At 43.9% G+C, this 22,040-nt stretch overlaps 1 protein-coding gene across 1 annotated transcript; it reads left to right on the forward strand.

The window, feature by feature from the left end:
* The first annotated feature begins 39 nt into the window (after positions 1-39).
* LOC139470117 (uncharacterized) lies at positions 40-21,778 on the forward strand. The gene is made up of 5 exons (XM_071252412.1): positions 40-103; positions 15,605-15,787; positions 17,196-17,402; positions 20,975-21,130; positions 21,684-21,778. Exons 1-5 carry the CDS (start codon positions 40-42, stop codon positions 21,776-21,778), a joined length of 705 nt encoding a protein of 234 aa, XP_071108513.1.
* Positions 21,779-22,040: the final 262 nt, after the last annotated feature.

Below are 22,040 nucleotides of genomic sequence, written 5' to 3' on the forward strand. Positions count from 1 at the left end.
ATTAGCTCCAACTGTATTTATCCGTGCTGTCGCACAATCATGAGGGCGCCAGCATTTGTTCTTGCGGTACTCCAGTTCTGGTGGTTGAGCGCCACTTTTTCAGGTAATGTATCTTTCCAACTCACAAATTCCTATTAATCAAGTACAATATATATCTTTACAAGAAGCATTGTAGTCTCGAATTACATTAACTGGATATATTATTCAAAGGTGGACTCAGGCAAACTTGCAGTCCAGGCAAGTGTGTCACAAACCACTATTTGTCTGCTACTCAAAATTTTATAATATGTATCAATCTAGAAGTTCACGTATACTTACATTACACAGGGATTATTCTCCGTTTCACACAAGGAACCAATTTCAATGTTCAGATCTACACAGGAAAACGGCAGAATCCGTCCTTAAGATGATTTAATGTTTCTTGCAGAATCATTGGTGACACCTCTGTTTAAATTGTCACACATACATTTTCGATTACGCTTTTACTCCGAGGTCAAGAGATTTCAATCTGAACAACATATACAATCACGGCCACTTCAAGCTAGCATTCATATGTCCTGTCAATACTTGAAAAACATGAATTAAAGAATGTCATAGACCGATACCACTGAACTGGAAATAGGACGTAACCGTGCACAATACAATTGAATCCCGTTCTACACAAGATAGTACTGCAAGTTGCAAGTTTGGGTACATGAGCGGAAAAACTCACTGCCAGTGATGCTTAAGCTTTCATGAAATCGTAAGCTTTGTTGTGGGATAAACTAGCGCATGAGATGAGCGTTCAATGGCTGCCTTGATCACGAGGATTGATGTTCATTGTAGGTTGGTGTATCCTCTGCTATGATTCGGCTGATAGACCATTTATGCTCACACTATCGCCTCATGTTATTTGGCCATACGTACATGTATTACTGATCAACTGTTTTATCACTTACTGAACTAAATATTCCATTAAGTGAAATATACTAGGAAAAAAAGGTAGGGGATATTTTGTTTTGAGGTCAAACTACAATACCAAACACCAATGTCTTGCAATGAACGTAAGTGATGTATGTGACGAGAACAGTTTCCAAGAGATCAAGCTCTCAAACACAAAATTCGGACAGTCGTGAGGAACGTTACCCTGACAACATGTGCAAGGGATCGTATGCGCAAAGAAAATTTGTAGCATACCTACCTATTGATGCAAGTACTGCACATGTATTCTGTCCAAAAGCGCCCATGTGTAACCAAGAAGATCAAACAAACTGTAATTTGCACCTTGAGAATCAGGAATGAGAAAAAAGCACATTTGGGTTTAAATGTTTAATATATAAGTAGAAAACAAACATTTTATGGAAACAAAACTAGTATAGTTTTCACAACAATGACTTCTTGAAACAGTTTTTATTGTTTTGTAGGAACATGGAGTATTGACTTAATTTTAGTTTCAATAAATGATATTGTTGACATTGACTTATGAACAGGGGTAATGTCTTAATACTTTTTCACAGTTCATCTTTTCAAAGTAATAGCTACGTTGTTGTAATATTATTTTATAATGAAGCATATCTGTGGAGACATGCAGATATTGTTAAATTTGAAACCCACAACGCTCCATGGCCGAGTCACATGTCTATTCTATCGGGGACAACGTCAATGCACTCAGTCCTGACATAGCCTCCGTTCTCGCAAGGGTCCCTCACTGTGCTCCTACCTATCGTTGTGGGCTGATGATTCACTGTTCGTGCAAGGGCCCCCTCACTGTGCTACTACCTATCGCTGTGGACTGATGATGCACCATATGCGTAAGGGCCCCCTCACTGTGCTACTACCTATCGCTGGGGGCTAATGATACACCGTTCGCACAAGGGCCCCCTCACTGTGCTACCCCCTATCGCTGCGGGCTGTGGGCTGATGATGCATCGTTCGCACAAGTGCCCCCTCACGGTGCTACTACCTATCGCTGAGGGCTGTGGGCTGATGATGCACCGTTCGCGCAAGGGCCCCTCACTGTGCTACTACCTATCGCTGAGGGCTGTGGGCTGATGATGCATCGTTCGCGCAAGGGCCCCCTCACTGTGCTACTACCTTTTGCTGAGGGCTGATGATGCATCTTTTGCGCAAGGGCCCCCTCACTGTGCTACTACCTATCGCTGAGGGCTGATGATGCACCGTCCTCGCAAGGGCCCCTCACTGTGCTACTACCTATCGCTGTGGGCTGATGATTCACCGTTCGTGCAAGGGCCCCTCACTGTGCTACTACCTATCGCTGAGGGCTGTGGGCTGATGATGCACCGTTCGCACAAGTGCCCCCTCACTGTGCTACTACCTATCGCTGAGGGCTGTGGGCTGATGATGCATCGTTCGCGCAAGGGCCCCCTCACTGTGCTACTACCTATCGCTGAGGGCTGATGATTCACCATTCGTGCAAGGGCCCCTCACTGTGCTACTACCTATAGCTGAGGGCTGTGGGCTGATGATGCATCGTTCGCGCAAGGGCCCCTCACTGTGCTACTACCTATCGCTGAGGGCTGTGGGCTGATGATGCATCGTTCGTGCAAGGGCCCCTCACTGTGCTACTACCTATAGCTGAGGGCTGTGGGCTGATGATGCATCGTTCGCGCAAGGGCCCCTCACTGTGCTACTACCTATCGCTGAGGGCTGTGGGCTGATGATGCATCGTTCGTGCAAGGGCCCCCTCACTGTGCTACTACCTGTTGCTGAGGGCTGATGATGCACCTTTCGCGCAAGGGCCCCTCACTGTGCTACTACCTATCGCTGTTGGCTGATGATGCACCGTTCGCGCAAGGGCCCCCTCACTGTGCTACTACCTGTTGCTGTGGGCTGATGATTCACCGTTCGCGCAAGGGCCCCTCACTGTGCTACTACCTATCGCTGAGGGCTGATGATTCACCGTTCGCGCAAGGGCCCCCTCACTGTGCTACTACCTGTTGCTGTGGGCTGATGATTCACCGTTCGCGCAAGGGCCCCCTCACTGTGCTACTACCTGTTGCTGTGGGCTGATGATGCACCGTTCGCGCAAGGGCCCCCTCACTGTGCTACTACCTGTTGCTGTGGGCTGATGATTCACCGTTCGCGCAAGGGCCCCTCACTGTGCTACTACCTATCGCTGAGGGCTGATGATTCACCGTTCGCGCAAAGGCCCCCTCACTGTGCTACTACCTGTTGCTGTGGGCTGATGATTCACCGTTCGCGCAAGGGCCCCTCACTGTGCTACTACCTGTTGCTGTGGGCTGATGATGCATCGTTCGCGCAAGGGCCCCCTCACTGTGCTACTACCTATTGCTGTGGGCTGATGATTCACTGTTCGCGCAAGGGCCCCCTCACTGTGCTACTACCTATCGCTGAGGGCTGATGATGCATCTTTCGCGCAAGGGCCCCTCACTGTGCTACTACCTATCGCTGAGGGCTGTGGGCTGATGATGCATCGTTCGCGCAAGGGCCCCCTCACTGTGCTACTACCTTTTGCTGAGGGCTGATGATGCATCTTTTGCGCAAGGGCCCCCTCACTGTGCTACTACCTATCGCTGAGGGCTGATGATGCACCGTCCTCGCAAGGGCCCCTCACTGTGCTACTACCTATCGCTGTGGGCTGATGATTCACCGTTCGTGCAAGGGCCCCTCACTGTGCTAATACCTATCGCTGAGGGCTGTGGGCTGATGATTCACCGTTCGTGCAAGGGCCCCTCACTGTGCTACTACCTATCGCTGAGGGCTGTGGGCTGATGATGCACCGTTCGCACAAGTGCCCCCTCACTGTGCTACTACCTATCGCTGAGGGCTGTGGGCTGATGATGCATCGTTCGCACAAGGGCCCCCTCACTGTGCTACTACCTATCGCTGAGGGCTGATGATTCACCATTCGTGCAAGGGCCCCTCACTGTGCTACTACCTATAGCTGAGGGCTGTGGGCTGATGATGCATCGTTCGCGCAAGGGCCCCTCACTGTGCTACTACCTATCGCTGAGGGCTGTGGGCTGATGATGCATCGTTCGTGCAAGGGCCCCTCACTGTGCTACTACCTATAGCTGAGGGCTGTGGGCTGATGATGCATCGTTCGCGCAAGGGCCCCTCACTGTGCTACTACCTATCGCTGAGGGCTGTGGGCTGATGATGCATCGTTCGTGCAAGGGCCCCCTCACTGTGCTACTACCTGTTGCTGAGGGCTGATGATGCACCTTTCGCGCAAGGGCCCCTCACTGTGCTACTACCTATCGCTGTTGGCTGATGATGCACCGTTCGCAAAAGGGCCCCCTCACTGTGCTACTACCTTTCGTTGTGGGCTGATGATGCATCGTTCGCGCAAGGGCCCCCTCACTGTGCTACTACCTATTGCTGTGGGCTGATGATTCACTGTTCGCGCAAGGGCCCCCTCACTGTGCTAATACCTGTTGCTGTGGGCTGATGATGCACCGTTCGCGCAAGGGCCCCCGTCACTGTGCTAATACCTATCGCTGAGGGCTGATGATGCACTGTTCGCGCAAGAGCCCCCTCACTGTGCTACTACCTTTCGCTGAGGGCTGATGATGCACCGTTCGCTCAAGCGCCCCCTCACTGTACTACAACACTACTGTCTAAAAGTTCATTTCCCTAACACGCGTTGAGAACGCGTGCAACACGCATGTGACACGGGTGTTCAACGGTTTGCACACGGGTTGAGCACCCGTTGGACACGGGTGTACAGCGTGTGTGCAACCCACACGAGTCATTCCACTTGATTGTAAATATAACGTTTTTCGTTTACCAAATTTATGCTTTAGACAGTACAATTATGATATATCCGTCACCACTACTAATGTCCCATTATTTCACGTAGGAATATGTCCCATTTTGAAAGAATAAATAAAAGAAAGTAGTGTGTGGGACACTTTTATACTAATTATAAGACGTTGTTGGAAATGCATATGAACAGCCATGCTGTCTGACTGTTGATAGAATTTGAGATCTTCACAATCACCGGGTGTAACCATGTAGACAGAATCTCATTAGGGTTTGTGATTTTTACATTTGCCCAATTTGCAATGACCATAGTGAGTATTGCTGGGGATACCAAACGCAACAGTTTATTATTAGAGGTTGTGAGTACCTATACCACGTAGATAGGATATCTTAAGGATTTTAATCCTTCTTTGAGAGGCATTTAGAAGTTGGAGTACTACGTTAGGATAAGATTTGTGGGTGACTTTAATCCTTTCACGTTGATTGGAGGAAGTCACTCCAGGTCATGACAGGTCGTGAGTTTATTCACTAACTACTATGAGCGTTTTTGGCATGACATCCTTTCTTGTATAAACATAGTAACAATGCTCACTCAGTCACTGTTAATCTGCTGCAGTTTGCTGGCAAAGTGGGGATAAACCTCAGTGTCAAAGACGATCAAACTTAGTTCGAATCCTTGTTTATCTGTGACATCTCCCAACTGGTGACATTTTCATAAACTTGGCAAGTGATGATGAATTTTAATATTAATATTGTTATAGTTTATGAAATTGTTAAAAAAAAAAATAATAAAATTGTGCTTCACTCTCACGAAAAATATATTGTCTGTGAGTAAATTTATATGTCACGTTACATCGGCATTTTTCAGTGATATTGCGATGAAATGATTACCAAATTTTGGGACTACACGAAACATGGCTGGTTTTACACTTCTGGTACAGGTGCTTGACTGACTGAGTAGTTCATGATCAATAAGATATTTTTAAATCAGTCAAGTTTGCAACAATAGATGCATAAGTTGATACATTTGGACCGCAGTTACCGATTAACAACTTAAGACACAGAGACTGGGAGGAGATATATAACCAAACCTATGGTCCTGTTGAGACAGTTGACAGTTAGAACGTTGGATTAAATGACAGTAACTAATTTGAACATTCCCCAGTAATATCATAAAATACATCATAACTCATAACAGTCCGAGAGACAGCTTCCAGCCATATACTAGTATTGAAGGGACAATCGCTTTTAACAGTTTAAAAATAAACTCACCTTAAGGTGCTTGGCAAGTCAAAACTGACCTCCCTGAATATGTTTTTTAGGTTTGACAGCAACTATGCTTTTGGATTTCAGAGATAGACATGATTTGTTAGCTAGATGTTATTACAATAAGCGAAAATGTCTTAAAAGTCCACAGTTTGTTTAATAGTACAAAAAGTGTGTTATAGATCTATCAACGTTTTCTTTTATTGAACATAATATTTGCACTATATTGCTGTAAGCTGTAAATAATCTAGCCTCCCAATGTACGTAACTTACATATATTTATGTATGACCAGAACAACAAATAAAGTTCTGGTAGGTAGGTACCTCGGAGATTTAACGTGCGCTTTCCGACTTAAGCGTATCTCGCACACGGGAAGCACTTATACTATTGGGGTAAAAAAGCGTAATGATTAAATAAAGAAGTGAACCCCCCCAAAAATATAAGTTTACAGCCTATTCTAATAAAGTTAAGGGGGTTGGGGTTTGGCTGGGTGGGAGTGGGTGATAAAAGAATATTCAATAATATGGAAAAGTTTGGGCCTGGGCGTGGGGGTGGGGGTGGGGGTGGGGGGTCAAGCGTGGGAAGGCACGGCGTCGGCTGGCGAGCGTGTGTGGCTAGAAGTCTAGCGGCGGTATCCTTGTAGTAGTCGCTTGGTCAGCTTCTCTTCCTGGGGGTCGGGATTCTGGTAGAGACTCTTGGCAAGGAGGGCGGCGGTATTGGCGACGAGGTGGTTTGAGGTCAGTACGCCACTACTCTGGAATAAGTGGTTCAAGTCTGTGTAGTTTGTGATGTCGTACTCGGTGTCCTGTCCCCCTCCTGTGCACAATGACGAAAGGGACTCCTTGTTTGGCGTAGAGCTGTTCCTTTGGGGTGTTAACCTGGTCAGCCTGGAGACCCGGGTGGGCCATGTAGTGGTTGATCGGAATGTCTGACTTTTCCACTAGTAAATAAAGTTCTTAGGTATGACCTCTTTTATCCCTGCTGACGTTATCCTAATGTTCAATTTCAGTCTGGCTCACCCAGCGTAAGAAAGCATTGGACGTGTTTTGATAAACCACACTGATGCAATTAAGCAAATGAATATTTGCTGTGAGCAAATATCTATTTTCTATATATATATTTGTGGATATGAAGCATTCTAGTTAACTGTGGATACACTGGGCACACGTACATAACAAAAATGCTTGACAGGTGATTTGGTTCCTTGTCAACAAGACAGAATTGTGTTTATTTCCAGGCCATCCTGATCGTCGTTTACTACTATTAGGTGTATGGTTGGAGGCAAGATCAAAGTCGCCGCACAGCATTTATTAGATAACAGACGGGGTCGTCCGTTTCGCTTTGAACAACCACCCCACCCTGACTGTAGGAGTTATATAATCGGTGCGCAAACAACTGTGTCAAGTCCACTGCCGGGCTGATGCGGTGTCAGTGTCAGCGATGAACATGAATGCTCAAATTATAGACCTGTAGCACTCACAAGTTGCTCAGCCAAAATATTTGAAAAGTGTATTTTCAATTCTCTGATAACAGCAAATATAAACTTAGAAATGGGAGTAGTTGTGTAAGTTTCTCTAAGACCTAGAACGGGTGTTTGATTGTAAAGATATGTAAGTTTCCCTTAGACCGAGAATGGGTGTTTGATTGTAAAGATATGTAAGTTTCCCTAAGACCGAAAACGTGTCACCAGAGAGTCACCAGAGCGTGAGGCACGGTAACGGTATAACGAGACAGCGGTGGCACTATATCGCGGTAATTGAGCTGCCGGTACAGCTCGGACTGCATACGCAATGTTGCTTATCGTTCTGATGCAATTATTAATAATTTTGACTTCAAATATTTTCATAGATCATGCCAAATTGTCCACTGTCGCCTTAGGCTCGGCTGCAGTGACTTAAACGCTGATAAGTTTAGACGACATGTATCAGACATACCTGACTGTACTTGTGGATATCACCTTGAAGATGCAATTCACATTTTCTTAATCTGTCAAAAAGTACGATAATATCAGAAACACTGTGTATTTCTACACACATGGCTATGGTCTAAAAATGATATTACATTACAGTAGTTAAGCAGTTCTACAAACATGATTCTTCTTAAATCAGTTCACGACATCATTGTCAAAAGCAAAAGGTTTGAGTAGCTTAAGTTTATGCATGTAGTAAAGGAAAACTGCATTACCTTATTTCACAGACACCACTTGCTTCAGTGTATTGGCTTCGTGTATTTCATTTGTGCATTTTGTATGTTTATGTTCAGCACTCTCTTATATATATCCAGCTGTTTTTAAGTTGTTACCTGGAGAAGTATTTACATAAGCAAGTTTTGCTTGTTTACCGATCCAGATTTCTTTTGAAATAAAAATACGTTTAAGCCAACACAGCTTACCCTAAAACACATGATTGTAAACTATTAAAAAATGGGCACTAATCTCTGGCTTCTTCTCGGGTTTCGGACTCAAACTCAAACTCATTTATTCTTAGAAAAACATGACATACAATTATCTACAATTTGTATTATGTACAATTTAACAAAAATAATAAAAATAGGATACGTGGATACTAATACAATTTACCAATTGTATTGTACACATTGTTAAGGAATTTAGATAGGCCTTTTAGATCTCTTACACTGTTAGTGGTCATAATTTTCTTAAATGTTTGGAAACTTAAGATATTGCTTATTTAAGAGTTCATATCGCCGTTGGTGAAAAGCTTCACATCGACCTAAATAATGCAATTCATCTCCCACAGCGATAGAATCACAGAGTGGACACTGGCTGTCTTCCCTGGGAATGTTCAGCCATCGACCAGTTTCAACTGGTAATCCTTGGTTAGAAGTTCTGACTTTTAGTATTAGGAGAAATACTGATTTTGAGAGCAGTAGATATTTCTCAAATGAAAGTTGATTCTTCAGGTAATACGACCTTTGGATTTTCCGTTTGGGCTTACTAGCTGCCGTGAGTCAATTTGCTCGCTAACGCAACCGAGCGTGACAAGAGACTGGGCTACCAGTCTGCAAGGACGTTAAAATTTGTGAATTTCACTCTACAATAAAATATATGTGTATATTTTATGTGTTCACGTGTGTAGTTATGCAGATCATACATGTATTATAGAAATGCATTATGCGTGATTGGGTGCATGTATGTATTCATGTATGTATATATTATTAGATATTATTGTTGGTGTGGTTGTGTATATATTCAACCTCATGTATCTGTAATCTGTAATCACTCTGTGTGATTTTCTTACGAGCAATAAACTTCTGTTCTGTTCTGTTCTGTTCTGTTCTGCAAGGACAGCTAAATAAGCTTACGCATTTTTTTAAACTGATTGGTTACCCGTGATCTATGAAGATTTCGACAAAGGGCGCATGGTAATTAATTTCTTCAGCCTAAACAAATAGACAAATAATGGCGAAAGCTCATCGGATGTCGTTATTTGGAAATACCCCTGATGGTTACAGTTTAATAATAAAAAAAGGATCCCTGAGTGAAAGCATTTGCGGATTTCGGATTGCGTGGATGATACAATTACTACTCCCTTGTTGTCATCCACATTTTCTGGTATAACCCTACACTTCTGTATTTGTCGTAATTCACTTGCTGCTCAGTTAATGAATTTATAACATGTATACTTAGTTGTAGCACCACTCAGATTACCCGATAACGGTTCCAATTTGGTCTTTTTTGTACCGGGGGTAATTATTCAATCTTAATCCAGGTTTGAAGTGAGGTGGAATGTGAGTTATGTGATATGCACGTGGCAGACCAGCAAGAGATGTATGATCAGTTGCTTTACTTTTTTGTAAATCAACGGATCATTCCCAGACATCAAAGGATCAACAGCAAGTACGTTGATTGATTAATTACTGTTATCTTGCACAGTGGATATGTCAAAAGTAAGTGTTTACATGTGAAGGTAGGTTTACTAAACCTAGGGAATACACTCATATCATGGCGTGAAGTACAGATGTAAAAACAACATACTTTGTTCAAAGGGTAACCGATAATACACTGACTGGTTGTTCATTGTTATCTAACTCAATGGATGTTTTTAAGAACCGGGGACATTATAAAAATAGTTGTCACGTGGGCTTTCTCAGCTGACTTGGCACCTATGTGAAACAATTAAAACAAACTAAGTGATCAGTTAAGAAACGAACACGGGTCATAATATCCGATACATTTAAATAACGTTTAAAAACGATATATATAAATATTTTAATATATTTCATATATATTCCAAATATTGTTTCCAAATAATTATTATTAAAGTATTTGATTCTCACAGAGACATTTGACATCGAATAAGTATTTTTGTACAGCTGCATACGCAATGGATATTGTTTGGCTTCTTTTCTGTTTGTTTACAAATTGACTGAATAATCTGTCCATTTATTTAACCGACTGACTAAAAATGATAAAGACGATCAAAAGAGCTTAAACACATCATAATATATTAATTATGCTAAGAAAAGAAGCCAAACAGTACAGAACTGTACTTGGTGATGATATTAAACATAAACAAATATTTGGAATTCGTTATCATATTAATAAAGATGGACATATTTTCCGTTAATTTGTAAAATAACTGAATATTTAGGCGTTTAATAAATTTCCTTAGTGAAATCTGTTTACATTTTGAGTGTAAACATATACACACGGTAAAATAAGCAATGTTCAGATGAAATATTTACTTTGTGTTGCAAGTCAAAATAGTGTACACGAAGATCGCACAATTACCAAGCAAGTGACTTATGTAAAACGTCATCACCATTACCGATGCTCCCCACAAATATACCTACATTTCCAAAACTGTATTTCATTTTTATTGATCAATGTGACCATACGTCCTACTATCAAAAAAATGCGCTCACGAATGTCGAGCACAGGTCGCGAACACGTCCAGATTTCTGCTATATCATCCGGGTACTCACTGGGAAAATATAGTTATGCACAGGCAACAATTACTCCCGCGGAATTGCTTTAGATCAGTGCTCCTTTGAACGTTGAAATACTATATATTGTGAATGCCAAAACGATGTATCAAGGATCAAGTAGAAGATACATTGCCAGTAGCGCTGGGAGTTTATTCAACAGACCCGTGAAAATAACACTGCTGTATCTTATTATTTATTTTAGATGACGCACTCAAAGCTCACTTCTCCTGGCGGCCATTATCGAACGGCCAGCTGAAACACAACCCCGCGCTTACGTCTACAGGTCTCTTCCTGTAGTACGGTAATTAGTATTCTCTCCCTCAAGTGTATCCTCAATGATATAACCCACCCTCATTAATTACATGCTGCTCTTTTCCAGCCTCACGGATATGGAGCTGAGATAAAGAGTCCAAGTCATCATAAAGTAATTAGGGTCCAATAAAAACAATGCGCCGCCAAAACTCATACATATTATCACTGAAAGTCGTACTACAGACGGTTAATGTCAAATCACAATAAAAGCATTTAAATGGCAATAACATGTTCCAGGACCATATATTCTCTTAACACCATCGGATTTAGAAGCAATCGTCGTATAAAACAAGACAGATCTATTTAATCACACCAGTATTCATGTTATTCCCACAAAATCACATAAAGAAAGGAGACATTAGCAAATACATGTGTATTATCATTTTTCGTCAGGATAACAACATTTTCTCTCCTTGTTACCACCTCCAGGTTCAGCTTAACACGGGTCTTCCTTTTGGTCAAAAGTTTGTTCCCCCTCTAATGAGTGTGTCACGCGTTGCACACGAGAGGCGAACGGGGTGCACACCCGTGTGCACCGCGTTGCACACGGGTATCACACGCGTGGCGGACGGGTTCCAGACGAGTGACCAACCCGATGCACACTGGTTCCGTAACGCGTTGCCCATGCGTGTAAGGGGTATGAACTTCTAGGCAGTAGTGTACCTATCGCTGTGGGCTGATGATTCACCCTTTGCACAAGGGCCCCCTCACTGTGCTACTTACCTATAGCTGAGGGCTGATGATACACTGTTCGCGCAAGGGCCCCCTCACTGTGCTACTACCTATCGCTCTGGACTCATGATTCACCGTTCGTGCAAGGGCCGCCTCACTGTGCTACTACTTATCGCTCTGGACTCATGATTCACCGTTCGTGCAAGGGACCCCTCACTGTGCTACTACCTATCGCTGAGGGCTGATGATGGACTGTTTGCGCAAGGGCCCCTTCACTGTGCTACTACCTATAGCTGAGAGCTGATGATGCACCGTTTGCGCAAGGGTCCCCTCACTGTGCTAATACCTATGGCTGTGGGCTGATGATTCACCGTTCGCGCAAGGGCCCCCTCACTGTGCTACTACCTATAGCTGAGAGCTGATGATGCACCGTTTGCGCAAGGGCCCCCTCACTGTGCTAATACCTATGGCTGTGGGCTGATGATTCACTGTTCGCGCAAGGGCCCCCTCACTGTGCTAATACCTATCGCATGAGGGCTGATGATGCACCGTTCGTGCAAGGGCCGCCTCACTGTGCTACTACCTATCGCTGTGGGCTGATGATTCACCGTTCGCGCAAGGGCCCCCTCACTGTGCTACTACCTATCGCTGTGGGCAGATGATTCATCGTTTGCGCAAGGGCCCCATCACTGTGCTACTACCTATCGCTGTGGGCTGATGATTCACCGTTCGCGCAAGGGCCCCCTCACTGTGCAACTACCTATCGCTGTGGGCAGATGATTCACCGTTCGTGCAAGGGCCCCTAACTGTGCTACTACCTATCGCTGTGGGCTGATGATGCACCTTTCGTGCAAGGGCCCCCTCACTGTGCTACTACTTATTGCTAGGGGCTGATGATTCACCGTTCGCGCAAGGGCCCCCTCACTGTGCTACTACCTATCGCTGTGGGCAGATGATTCACCGTTCGCGCAAGGGCCCCATCACTGTGCTACTACCTATCGCTGTGGGCTGATGATGCACTGTTCGTGCAAGGGCCGCCTCACTGTGCTACTACCTATCGCTGTGGGCTGATGATTCACCGTTCGCGCAAGGGCCCCCTCACTGTGCTACTACCTATCGCTGTGGGCAGATGATTCATCGTTTGCGCAAGGGCCCCATCACTGTGCTACTACCTATCGCTGTGGGCTGATGATTCACCGTTCGCGCAAGGGCCCCCTCAATGTGCAACTACCTATCGCTGTGGGCAGATGATTCACCGTTCGTGCAAGGGCCCCTAACTGTGCTACTACCTATCGCTGTGGGCTGATGATGCACCTTTCGTGCAAGGGCCCCCTCACTGTGCTACTACTTATTGCTAGGGGCTGATGATTCACCGTTCGCGCAAGGGCCCCCTCACTGTGCTACTACCTATCGCTGTGGGCAGATGATTCACCGTTCGCGCAAGGGCCCCATCACTGTGCTACTACCTATCGCTGTGGGCTGATGATGCACTGTTCGCGCAAAGGACCCCTCACTGTGCTACTTCGTATCGCTGTGGGCTGATGATGGACCGTTCGCGCATGGGCCCCCTCACTGTGCTACTACCTATCGCTGTGGGCTGATGATGCATCGTTTGCGCAAGGGCCCCCTCTCTGTGCTACTACCTGTTCCTGTGGGCTGATGATGCACCTTTCGCGCAAGGGCCCCTCACTGTGCTACTACCTATCGCTGAGGGCTGATGATGCACCGTTCGCGCAAGGACCCCGTCACTGTGCTACTACCTATCGCTGTTGGCTGATGATGCACCGTTCGTGCAAGGGCCCCCTCACTGTGCTACTACCTATAGCTGAGGGCTGATGATGCACCTTTCGTGCAAGGGCCCACTCACTGTGCTACTACCTATCGCTGTGGGCTGATGATGCACTGTTCGCGCAAAGGACCCCTCACTGTGCTACTTTGTATCGCTGTGGGCTGATGATGCACCGTTCGCGCAAGGACCCCGTCACTGTGCTACTACCTATCGCTGTTGGCTGATGATGCACCGTTCGTGCAAGGGCCCCCTCACTGTGCTACTACCTATAGCTGAGGGCTGATGATGCACCTTTCGTGCAAGGGCCCACTCACTGTGCTAATACCTATCGCTGTGGGCTGATGATGCACTGTTCGCGCAAAGGACCCCTCACTGTGCTACTTCGTATCGCTGTGGGCTGATGATGGACCGTTCGCGCATGGGCCCCCTCACTGTGCTACTACCTATAGCTGTGGGCTGATGATGCATCGTTTGCGCAAGGGCCCCCTCACTGTGCTACTACCTGTTCCTGTGGGCTGATGATGCACCTTTCGCGCAAGGGCCCCTCACTGTGCTACTACCTATCGCTGAGGGCTGATGATGCATCGTTCGCGCAAGGACCCCGTCACTGTGCTACTACCTATCGCTGTGGGCTGATGATGCACCGTTCGTGCAAGGGCCCCCTCACTGTGCTACTACCTATAGCTGAGGGCTGATGATGCACCTTTCGTGCAAGGGCCCACTCACTGTGCTACTACCTATCGCTGTGGGCTGATGATGCACCATTTGTGCAAGGGCCCCCTAACTGTGCTACTACCTGTTGCTGTGGGCTGCTGATCCTAACTATTTCTGTTGTCCAATTAACTAATCTAGAGGCACATTTTGGAGTTAGGGGTCAGTTGTTCAGTTTTCGATAACACAACATTGGAACAGTAGACGCGAGAACGTTTCTTTGACACTTGTCAGTCAGTATTGGATGTAGGCTGTCTCACCAAAAGATGCTTACTGTATTGGCTGTGTGAATAATGTTGAGATGTTAAGTCAAACGAACTAAAACTGACAATGAAATGGAGGATCATGGCGTTTTTTTACTCGATGTAACAATTTCTGACCAAACCCTAACGCTGTCATAAATGTTATGTTCTTATGCAATCACAGGAGATGAATGCACAAATTCACAACCTGAGTATTGATTGTGTCCTATCTGTGCATGAATCACTGATGTGCATCTGCCACATGGATCCCAGAAGATGCGAATGGAATGGAATGACATATCCTCAAGAGACTTACCCTATCAGGTTTTGGAATGACAATCAAGCTGTCGCTCTATTTCATCCCATACATGTTCGATGGGAGAGATAAGCGGTAAACATCCAGCAGGAGAAGCGTGTGAATGTTGCTTTGTTGAATAAAGTGTTGCACGCCTGCTGCAGTGTGTAGCCATGCATAGGCCTGTTGCAAAACAACACCGGACCCATGACGTTGAAGAACCGGCACAATCTAGTCTCTGTACCCAACCCCGGTCAAATTTCCCTGGACAACAATGAATGAATGAGTATGGTTTTACGCCGCTTTTAGCAATATCACGGCGGGGGACACAAGAAATGGGCTTCACACATTGTACCCATGTCGGGAATCGAACCCGGGTCTTCGGCGTGACGAGCGATCGCTTTATCCACTAGGCTACCAGTTGATGTCGTCGTGTTAGTGCAGTCATAGTGTTTCTGCAACAGTTGAAGCATCTTGCTACAATTCGATCTCAGATCTATACCTGTTACTACGAACTTTCCATTTCGAATTTTAATGATCCCAGGATATTTGATTGATGAGAATTCATTGTCAGTGTTATTGTTGGTTGTTATTCGAATGAGAGTAATTTAATTTAGATGTATCACCAATATTTTGTCTTACAGGGGCATCCGCCTGCCAGCATGAATGGGTAGAGATTGGCAGTACTTGCTACTCTGTCAGAACGGACAGACTTGACTGGAGCTCAGCAAGCACTTCATGTCAACTGATGGGTGCTAAGTTAGCAGAACCCAAAATCGAGAAAGACAATAACCTCATCAAAGATTATTTGAAAGCATATGCTGACTGTAAGTTGTGAATATACTCAAGTACAGTAAAATACGTTTATAACGAACACGCTTATAACGAACTGACGGATATAACGAATTTATTTTTTTGGTCCCGGCCATTTGCTGTATACATGTTGTATGTATGCTTAGAACGAACTACGGTTATAACGAGCTAAAATTAGTGGTCCATTTGAATTCGTTATAACCGTAGTTATAATATAAGTCAACGCAATAAAATAACCAGTCTGGATTATCCGATGAAAAAGATGAAAATTTGCTGTAAAAGTCAAAATAGCTCTGATAATCAGAGGAACACATGAAACGACACTGTTAAAGGTTGTCATCCAATGATACCCACTGGCTAAAGGTTCTATGTTACTTGTTGTAACTCCCAGGGAGGCTAAATATGGCACGAAAATGTAGGCCTCGTTTCGGTATCAACGACGCAAGACCCGCGAAGATCCGGATGGAATAGGTCTTCAGCAACCCTGTAAAAAGCGACTCTGCTTGTAAGTGGCGACTAACGGGATCGGGTGGTCACGCTCGCTGACCTGGTTGATGCATGTCATTGATCCCAATTGCGTGGATTGATGATCGTGATGTCTGTCACTGGATTGTCTGGTCCAGACTTGATTATTTACAGACCGCCGTCATATAGCTGGAAATATTGCTGAGTGCGGCGTTAAACAACAAACAAATAAAATAAAATCAACGACGCAAGGAATGAGGGCTCAACGGTTACTTGTAAATATTAAACTACAGTTACGACTATCATAATGTCCAGGAGATGAGATCAATGGTGACAGAAAATGGTCTCAAATACCTAATGCTTGTAAGGAGCCACCTAAAATGTGGAACGGAGGGTCAGAATGATTATTGACCACCTCCGTGGTCCGTGGTCCATTGCTAGAGTGTCCGCCCGGATAGCGGAAGATCCGGGGTTCGATCCCCGCCGTGTCATACAAAAAGACGTTAAAAGATGGTACTTCTTGTTGTCCTGTCTGGCGCACGACATTAAGGGGCTAAAACAAGGACTGGTCGGCTCGGAGTCAGTTTTCTGCGTCTGAGTGAGGTATCCATGTTAAACAGCGGCATGGTATCTCAGTGGGCTAGCACTACAAATCGGCATCAGTCCGGACTAGTACAAGCAGGCCCCCCCCCCCCCCCCCCCCCCCCACACACACACACACATGCACGTTGCTATATAAGTGCAATAATCTTGGACGCGACGTCCATTTCACCTCACCTCACCTCACCTCACCTCACCTCACCTCACCTCACAATGATTATCACGAACTGTCTGATATACGTATGTTGCCCTGACGAGGTAGAGCGTTGCTCATTCAGACAACATACCTGACGACATGTACGGTGAAAAATCATTCATTCATTCATTCATTCATTCATTCATTCATTCATGTTTTAGGTGAATCATACTACTTTGGTCTCTCAAGTTCAGATGGACGCACGTTCCGATTCCAGGACGATGTGTTGACATACAGTCATGGTTGGGGCTCGGGACAGCCGAAACAACTAAATGTTCCAATGATCTATGCCAAGTACCAATGCAGCCAATACACATGGGGTGTCAATGATGGGACCTCAAAACTTCCATATATCTGTGAATTGCTGGGTAAGGATACATATTGTTGTTCGTATTATAAATTTGTGTTGATGGAATTACGGGTGTATCACGAGATATTTTGTGAACTGGTGTCACGTGAGCTTAACCAAGTAGCCAGAAACTTGAGACGTTGTTCTTGACCTAGTATGTTGCTGTTCTCGTGACAATCTCAATCTACTTCTTTGAAAACATGTGTCAGTCAACATACAATTGTTTCTAACGTTGAAATGCATTCAGGGACATAACATTATCGCAGGGCGAGGCACACACAAAGCTAAGCATAGTCCTCACCAATTTAAATAGAATCACGAAATATCGCGGCTATTCAGTAACACGATAGCTGCATGTGTTCTATTACTTGTGAAGTGAAAACACGCCATCCATAAGAAGTATGACGTACAGTTACGTCAACAACTGCACAGAGCATTTTCCAAGAAATTCCCTTTTGCTAGTGATGATATTTTGGTCACATTGTTACAATCCGGGACTAAAAGGGACTAAAACATCTTCATAATCACACGAAATCTCTTCTAAAAGCAGAGTCGATTGTACAATTCCAACTATATCATAAGCATGTGTTTATGAATCACTATCAAATAGTGATGATACCAGGTGTTTATGGTGGCCGAGAGGGGACATCGTTTTATGCATATAATTTACCACCCTTCTTTGCTAGGTACTTTTGTATTATTTTTTGCAACATATAAGCAACATTTAAGCATCAGCCCAGTATACTAACCTTTTGTTAATGATTTATATGAAACTTTGCAAAAATATGCTTCATAACACAATGCCTCGATAGTTATTTGTTCATTCACTGAACCCTGTTTATGGAGAGGGACGATTATACCAAGTGCCCAGTCTTCAGGAAAACATGACGTTTCCAGCATAATATTAAAAATCAACACTAGATATATAGTTCAATGACATCTGTAGAGTGTTTAAAAAATTCTGATGTAAGTTTGTCATATACAGCTTATTTACCATTTTTAAGATGAGAAATGCTTTCTCTTATTTCATCACTCGTAATCGGAGCCTCGAGAATGTCTCGTGATAATTAGATATCATCCTATGTTATATTGTCATCTTCAAATACAGAAAAAAGTCATCATCACTGTCATTATGAGCTGTAAATAAGTTTTTAAAGTGGTCATACCAGTTTTCGATAGTAATATTACTATGAATGTGTGGAGTTATCCTAGCTTTTTAACAAACATAAGGCATCAGTGATATATTTTACACTTACATGGATGCTTACGAATGCTGCCTTTTCAAGTAAATAAGATACTTCATCTGATGTCAAATAATATCAAAAGTTATCAGCTCTATCGTGAACCCAGGTAAATCTGAAAGATTCATTAATAATTGGACCACTTTCAATCTGTTCAGTTGTGTGAAACGTACGTAAATCCATTGTGAGTGGACGATGTGACGACTGAGCGCGTGAGCGTATGTCAAATCTACTGCATATATCCTACAATTCAGATGAACATATTATGTAATCAACCACGCTCGCACCTTCATTTCCTATAAAAGTGAAATCACGGGTTATTATACCAGGTTGAAGACTCCGGGTAAATATATACACATGCATACAATCGGTTATCGGTACAATACATGCCTTAAGATTGCCTTTCTTCTTTGTTGTTGTTCGCCTCGTCTCGAAGTTCACGAACATCTTTCTTGTCTGGATTTCAGCTTTAACAGATTCAATATTTTGAATTAATCTAGCTTCCAATTCCTTTATCTGTTCAATTATTGCAAACTTTAGCTCATCAAACTTATCTCCCGTAGGTCCAGGATTAAGTTCAATATCTCCGGAGAGATAGATAAGTGTCACAAAAGGCTGACGCCTAAATTCGAGGGTATTGTTTAGATTTCGGTATGTAAACAATGTCGATTGTTTGTGGACATATTCACAAATCACACCTTCTGAGCACAACGATGGGGATGGTATGATGGTAGGTAATGCCGATTGCATCGCCGATGCTGTAGTAGATCCCAAATACCAGATCGTGAGAAGAGGTGTTGTACACAACATCAGACGGGAGGCCATGTCGGTTCTTGTTGTCCACTCCGCCGTCGAGGTGTAGGAGAGAACTGTCTCCATTCGTCGGTGTCCTCTAGGAGTTACTAATGTACCGATTCGTGACCTCCATGTTTCTTTGGATATCCCCATTTTGTACCGTGAACGTTTTGACGGATATTTGCATCAGATTTTGCTGATTTAACTATTTTCTTGAAACATAATTTAACTGTACAGACGTAGGTGATTCTAAAATAATCCACAGATTTTTGTGTAAAATGTAATAAATTGATTTATGGCCCTATTTAGTTTTATGTGAGCATCAGGCCGATAGCGCGTGGTGCATCATGACAATGCCCTATAAATAAATCAGGTAAAAATCTAAATATATATTTTTCAAAAGAAGTTAAGAAGACTACGGTTAATTAGTCATGGCTGATTGTATTGCAAAATACAGTCTTATAATTGTGGGTGTTCTATAACTTCTATATACTCAGTAGTATATAATGTTACAGTGTGTCATACTGTTGTCCGAAAATATTCTTTTTGACATTTGATTTATGATCAACTTGTATTGTGTGGCTATGCAAGTATATGTACTTCTACATAGTAATTTGATAAACACCTCTGTGAGTGAGAAGGGTTTTACGGCGCTTTTAACAATATTCCAGCGATATCATGGCGGGGAACACCACAAGGGCTTCACATATTGTACCCATGTGGGAATTCGAACTGGGTCTACGGCGTTACGAGCGAACGCCTTAACCACGAGGTGGCCCATCGCTGTGCCGTTATCACAGTTGATATGCGTACTTGTGTAATAATGGCAGTGGGACGCAAGTACGATCGGCAGATGGATATACAAAATTCATCCCAAGATCCACCAAAATTAAAGGAAAGTTGAAATTGCCATCTCACGCCTCAGACTTGGTCACATGAAGCACTATGGCAAGGTTTGTCCATCTTGCAATCAGGCTGAATCAATTGCTCACGAGTTAACTAGAATGTCAAGACCACGCCCCAGCCCCAGAACATTTCAACCTTCCCTCTATATGTATAATTTGAAATGTGACTAGAAACATCTCAGCTCCCGCCAATGGGCTCAGGTTTAATAATTCATTAGTGTCGTTTTACCTAAATACTTTTGATCGTATAGAAACAGAAACACATGCGATCCCTATAGTGGCCAAGAGGGAAATATTGCCAAACCGAGAAAGCGATGTCCCCTCTCGGCCAAAATAGGTGTTCGCGAAAAGGTGTGCGTATCCGGCTCCGCCGGTGGCACTCGCCACAAAAACATGAAAAAGACAAGTTAAATGTTCATCCGAATCACCACGGTAACATGCAGTACAAAACAGGGAATTCAATTATTTTTGTCACTGATGCGTCAAATTGGGATCTCCACATAAAACGTTTTGAAAGCTTTGATAAGGCCTTGAATGTTGCAAGCTTTTGAGCAAGAACTTATTGTCACAACAGTTGGCCCAAAATTTAAACATGTACATGTATCTGGCGAACTACATTTCAATGAACTCTCATTTGTGTCCATGGATAGAGCCTACCACAACGACATCTATAACAACACAAACACCGACTGCAACTGCAACTGTGGAAGCAACGTGGGCCAACACAGTCAACGCAACATCATTGCTAAAGCCAAGTAACAACGGCACATTCCAAAACACCTCGACAATATCACAGTCAGTCATTAGTGAGTGTTTCTTCGTATGTGATATGTCTGTCGGAATATAGGTACGAACCCCCAAAGTTCTGATGTATGTTAAAATATCGCTTTGTGTTTGTTTGATGTTTTACGTCGCCCTCAGCAATATTCCAACTATATGGCGGCGGTCTGTAAATAATCGAGTATGGACCAGGCAATCAAGTGATTGATATCATGAGCATCGATCCATACAATTGGCATACAATGACATGCATCAACCAAGTCAGCGAGCCTGTCCACCCGATCCCGTTAATCGCCTCTTACGACCAGCTTGGTAGCCTTTTACGGCAAGCATGGGTTGCTGAAGGCCTATTCTACCCCGCATCTTCACGGGTCTATGGCTTTGTGAAACGGGTCCAAGTATGTTCTTATCCCAGCAGTAATTCACATTCACAAGTTGACAAGAGAAGTTTGATACAAGGGTGCGAAGAAAGTTTCCCTTGTGGGATAAATACCCCAAACGACTTGCGAATATTTATTACATTTTGTAACTATAAATTATCATTATATAATCTATTGAACTGGCACATTTCTGTTTCAGATTGGAACTCAGGCGCACGTACCCTGAACGTCAAGGCGATGTCACTGACGACCCTGTCGACACTCTTCTGCTTCGCGCTTTGTCTTCATCTCTGAATGTGTTGCCCTTTCTCCAGACCAAGCTTACCATACTACACTTTACATCCTCGATTATCGAATGAATTTTATGTCCATTTTAATATGATAAATACACTGCACACGGCTTACACTTACTTTTAAGATTGAATGAAACGTTGATGACTTCAACATGTGTTTGCATTTATGACGAGATATACGTACACCAATGATTTAGTTATATGTTTTGATGCACGTTTTAGTATGAATGCTTAAAATAGGATGAGGTCGCGCGTCCATCAGC

Source organism: Haliotis cracherodii, unplaced genomic scaffold (genome assembly GCF_022045235.1).
Source record: "Haliotis cracherodii isolate W230 unplaced genomic scaffold, xgHalCrac1.p SCAF_20, whole genome shotgun sequence".
In the NCBI taxonomy this organism is placed as follows: domain Eukaryota; kingdom Metazoa; phylum Mollusca; class Gastropoda; order Lepetellida; family Haliotidae; genus Haliotis; species Haliotis cracherodii.

What these genes read in the sequence shown, in the direction of transcription:
- LOC139470117 (XM_071252412.1), top strand. Translation starts at nt 40, where the DNA reads ATGAGGGCGCCAGCATTTGTTCTTGCGGTACTCCAGTTCTGGTGGTTG. An exon ending in GTTGAGCGCCACTTTTTCAG is followed by an intron (nt 104 to 15,604) that starts GTAATGTATCTT and finishes TTTGTCTTACAG; the next exon opens with GGGCATCCGCCTGCCAGCAT. An exon ending in AATATCACAGTCAGTCATTA is followed by an intron (nt 21,131 to 21,683) that starts GTGAGTGTTTCT and finishes TTTCTGTTTCAG; the next exon opens with ATTGGAACTCAGGCGCACGT.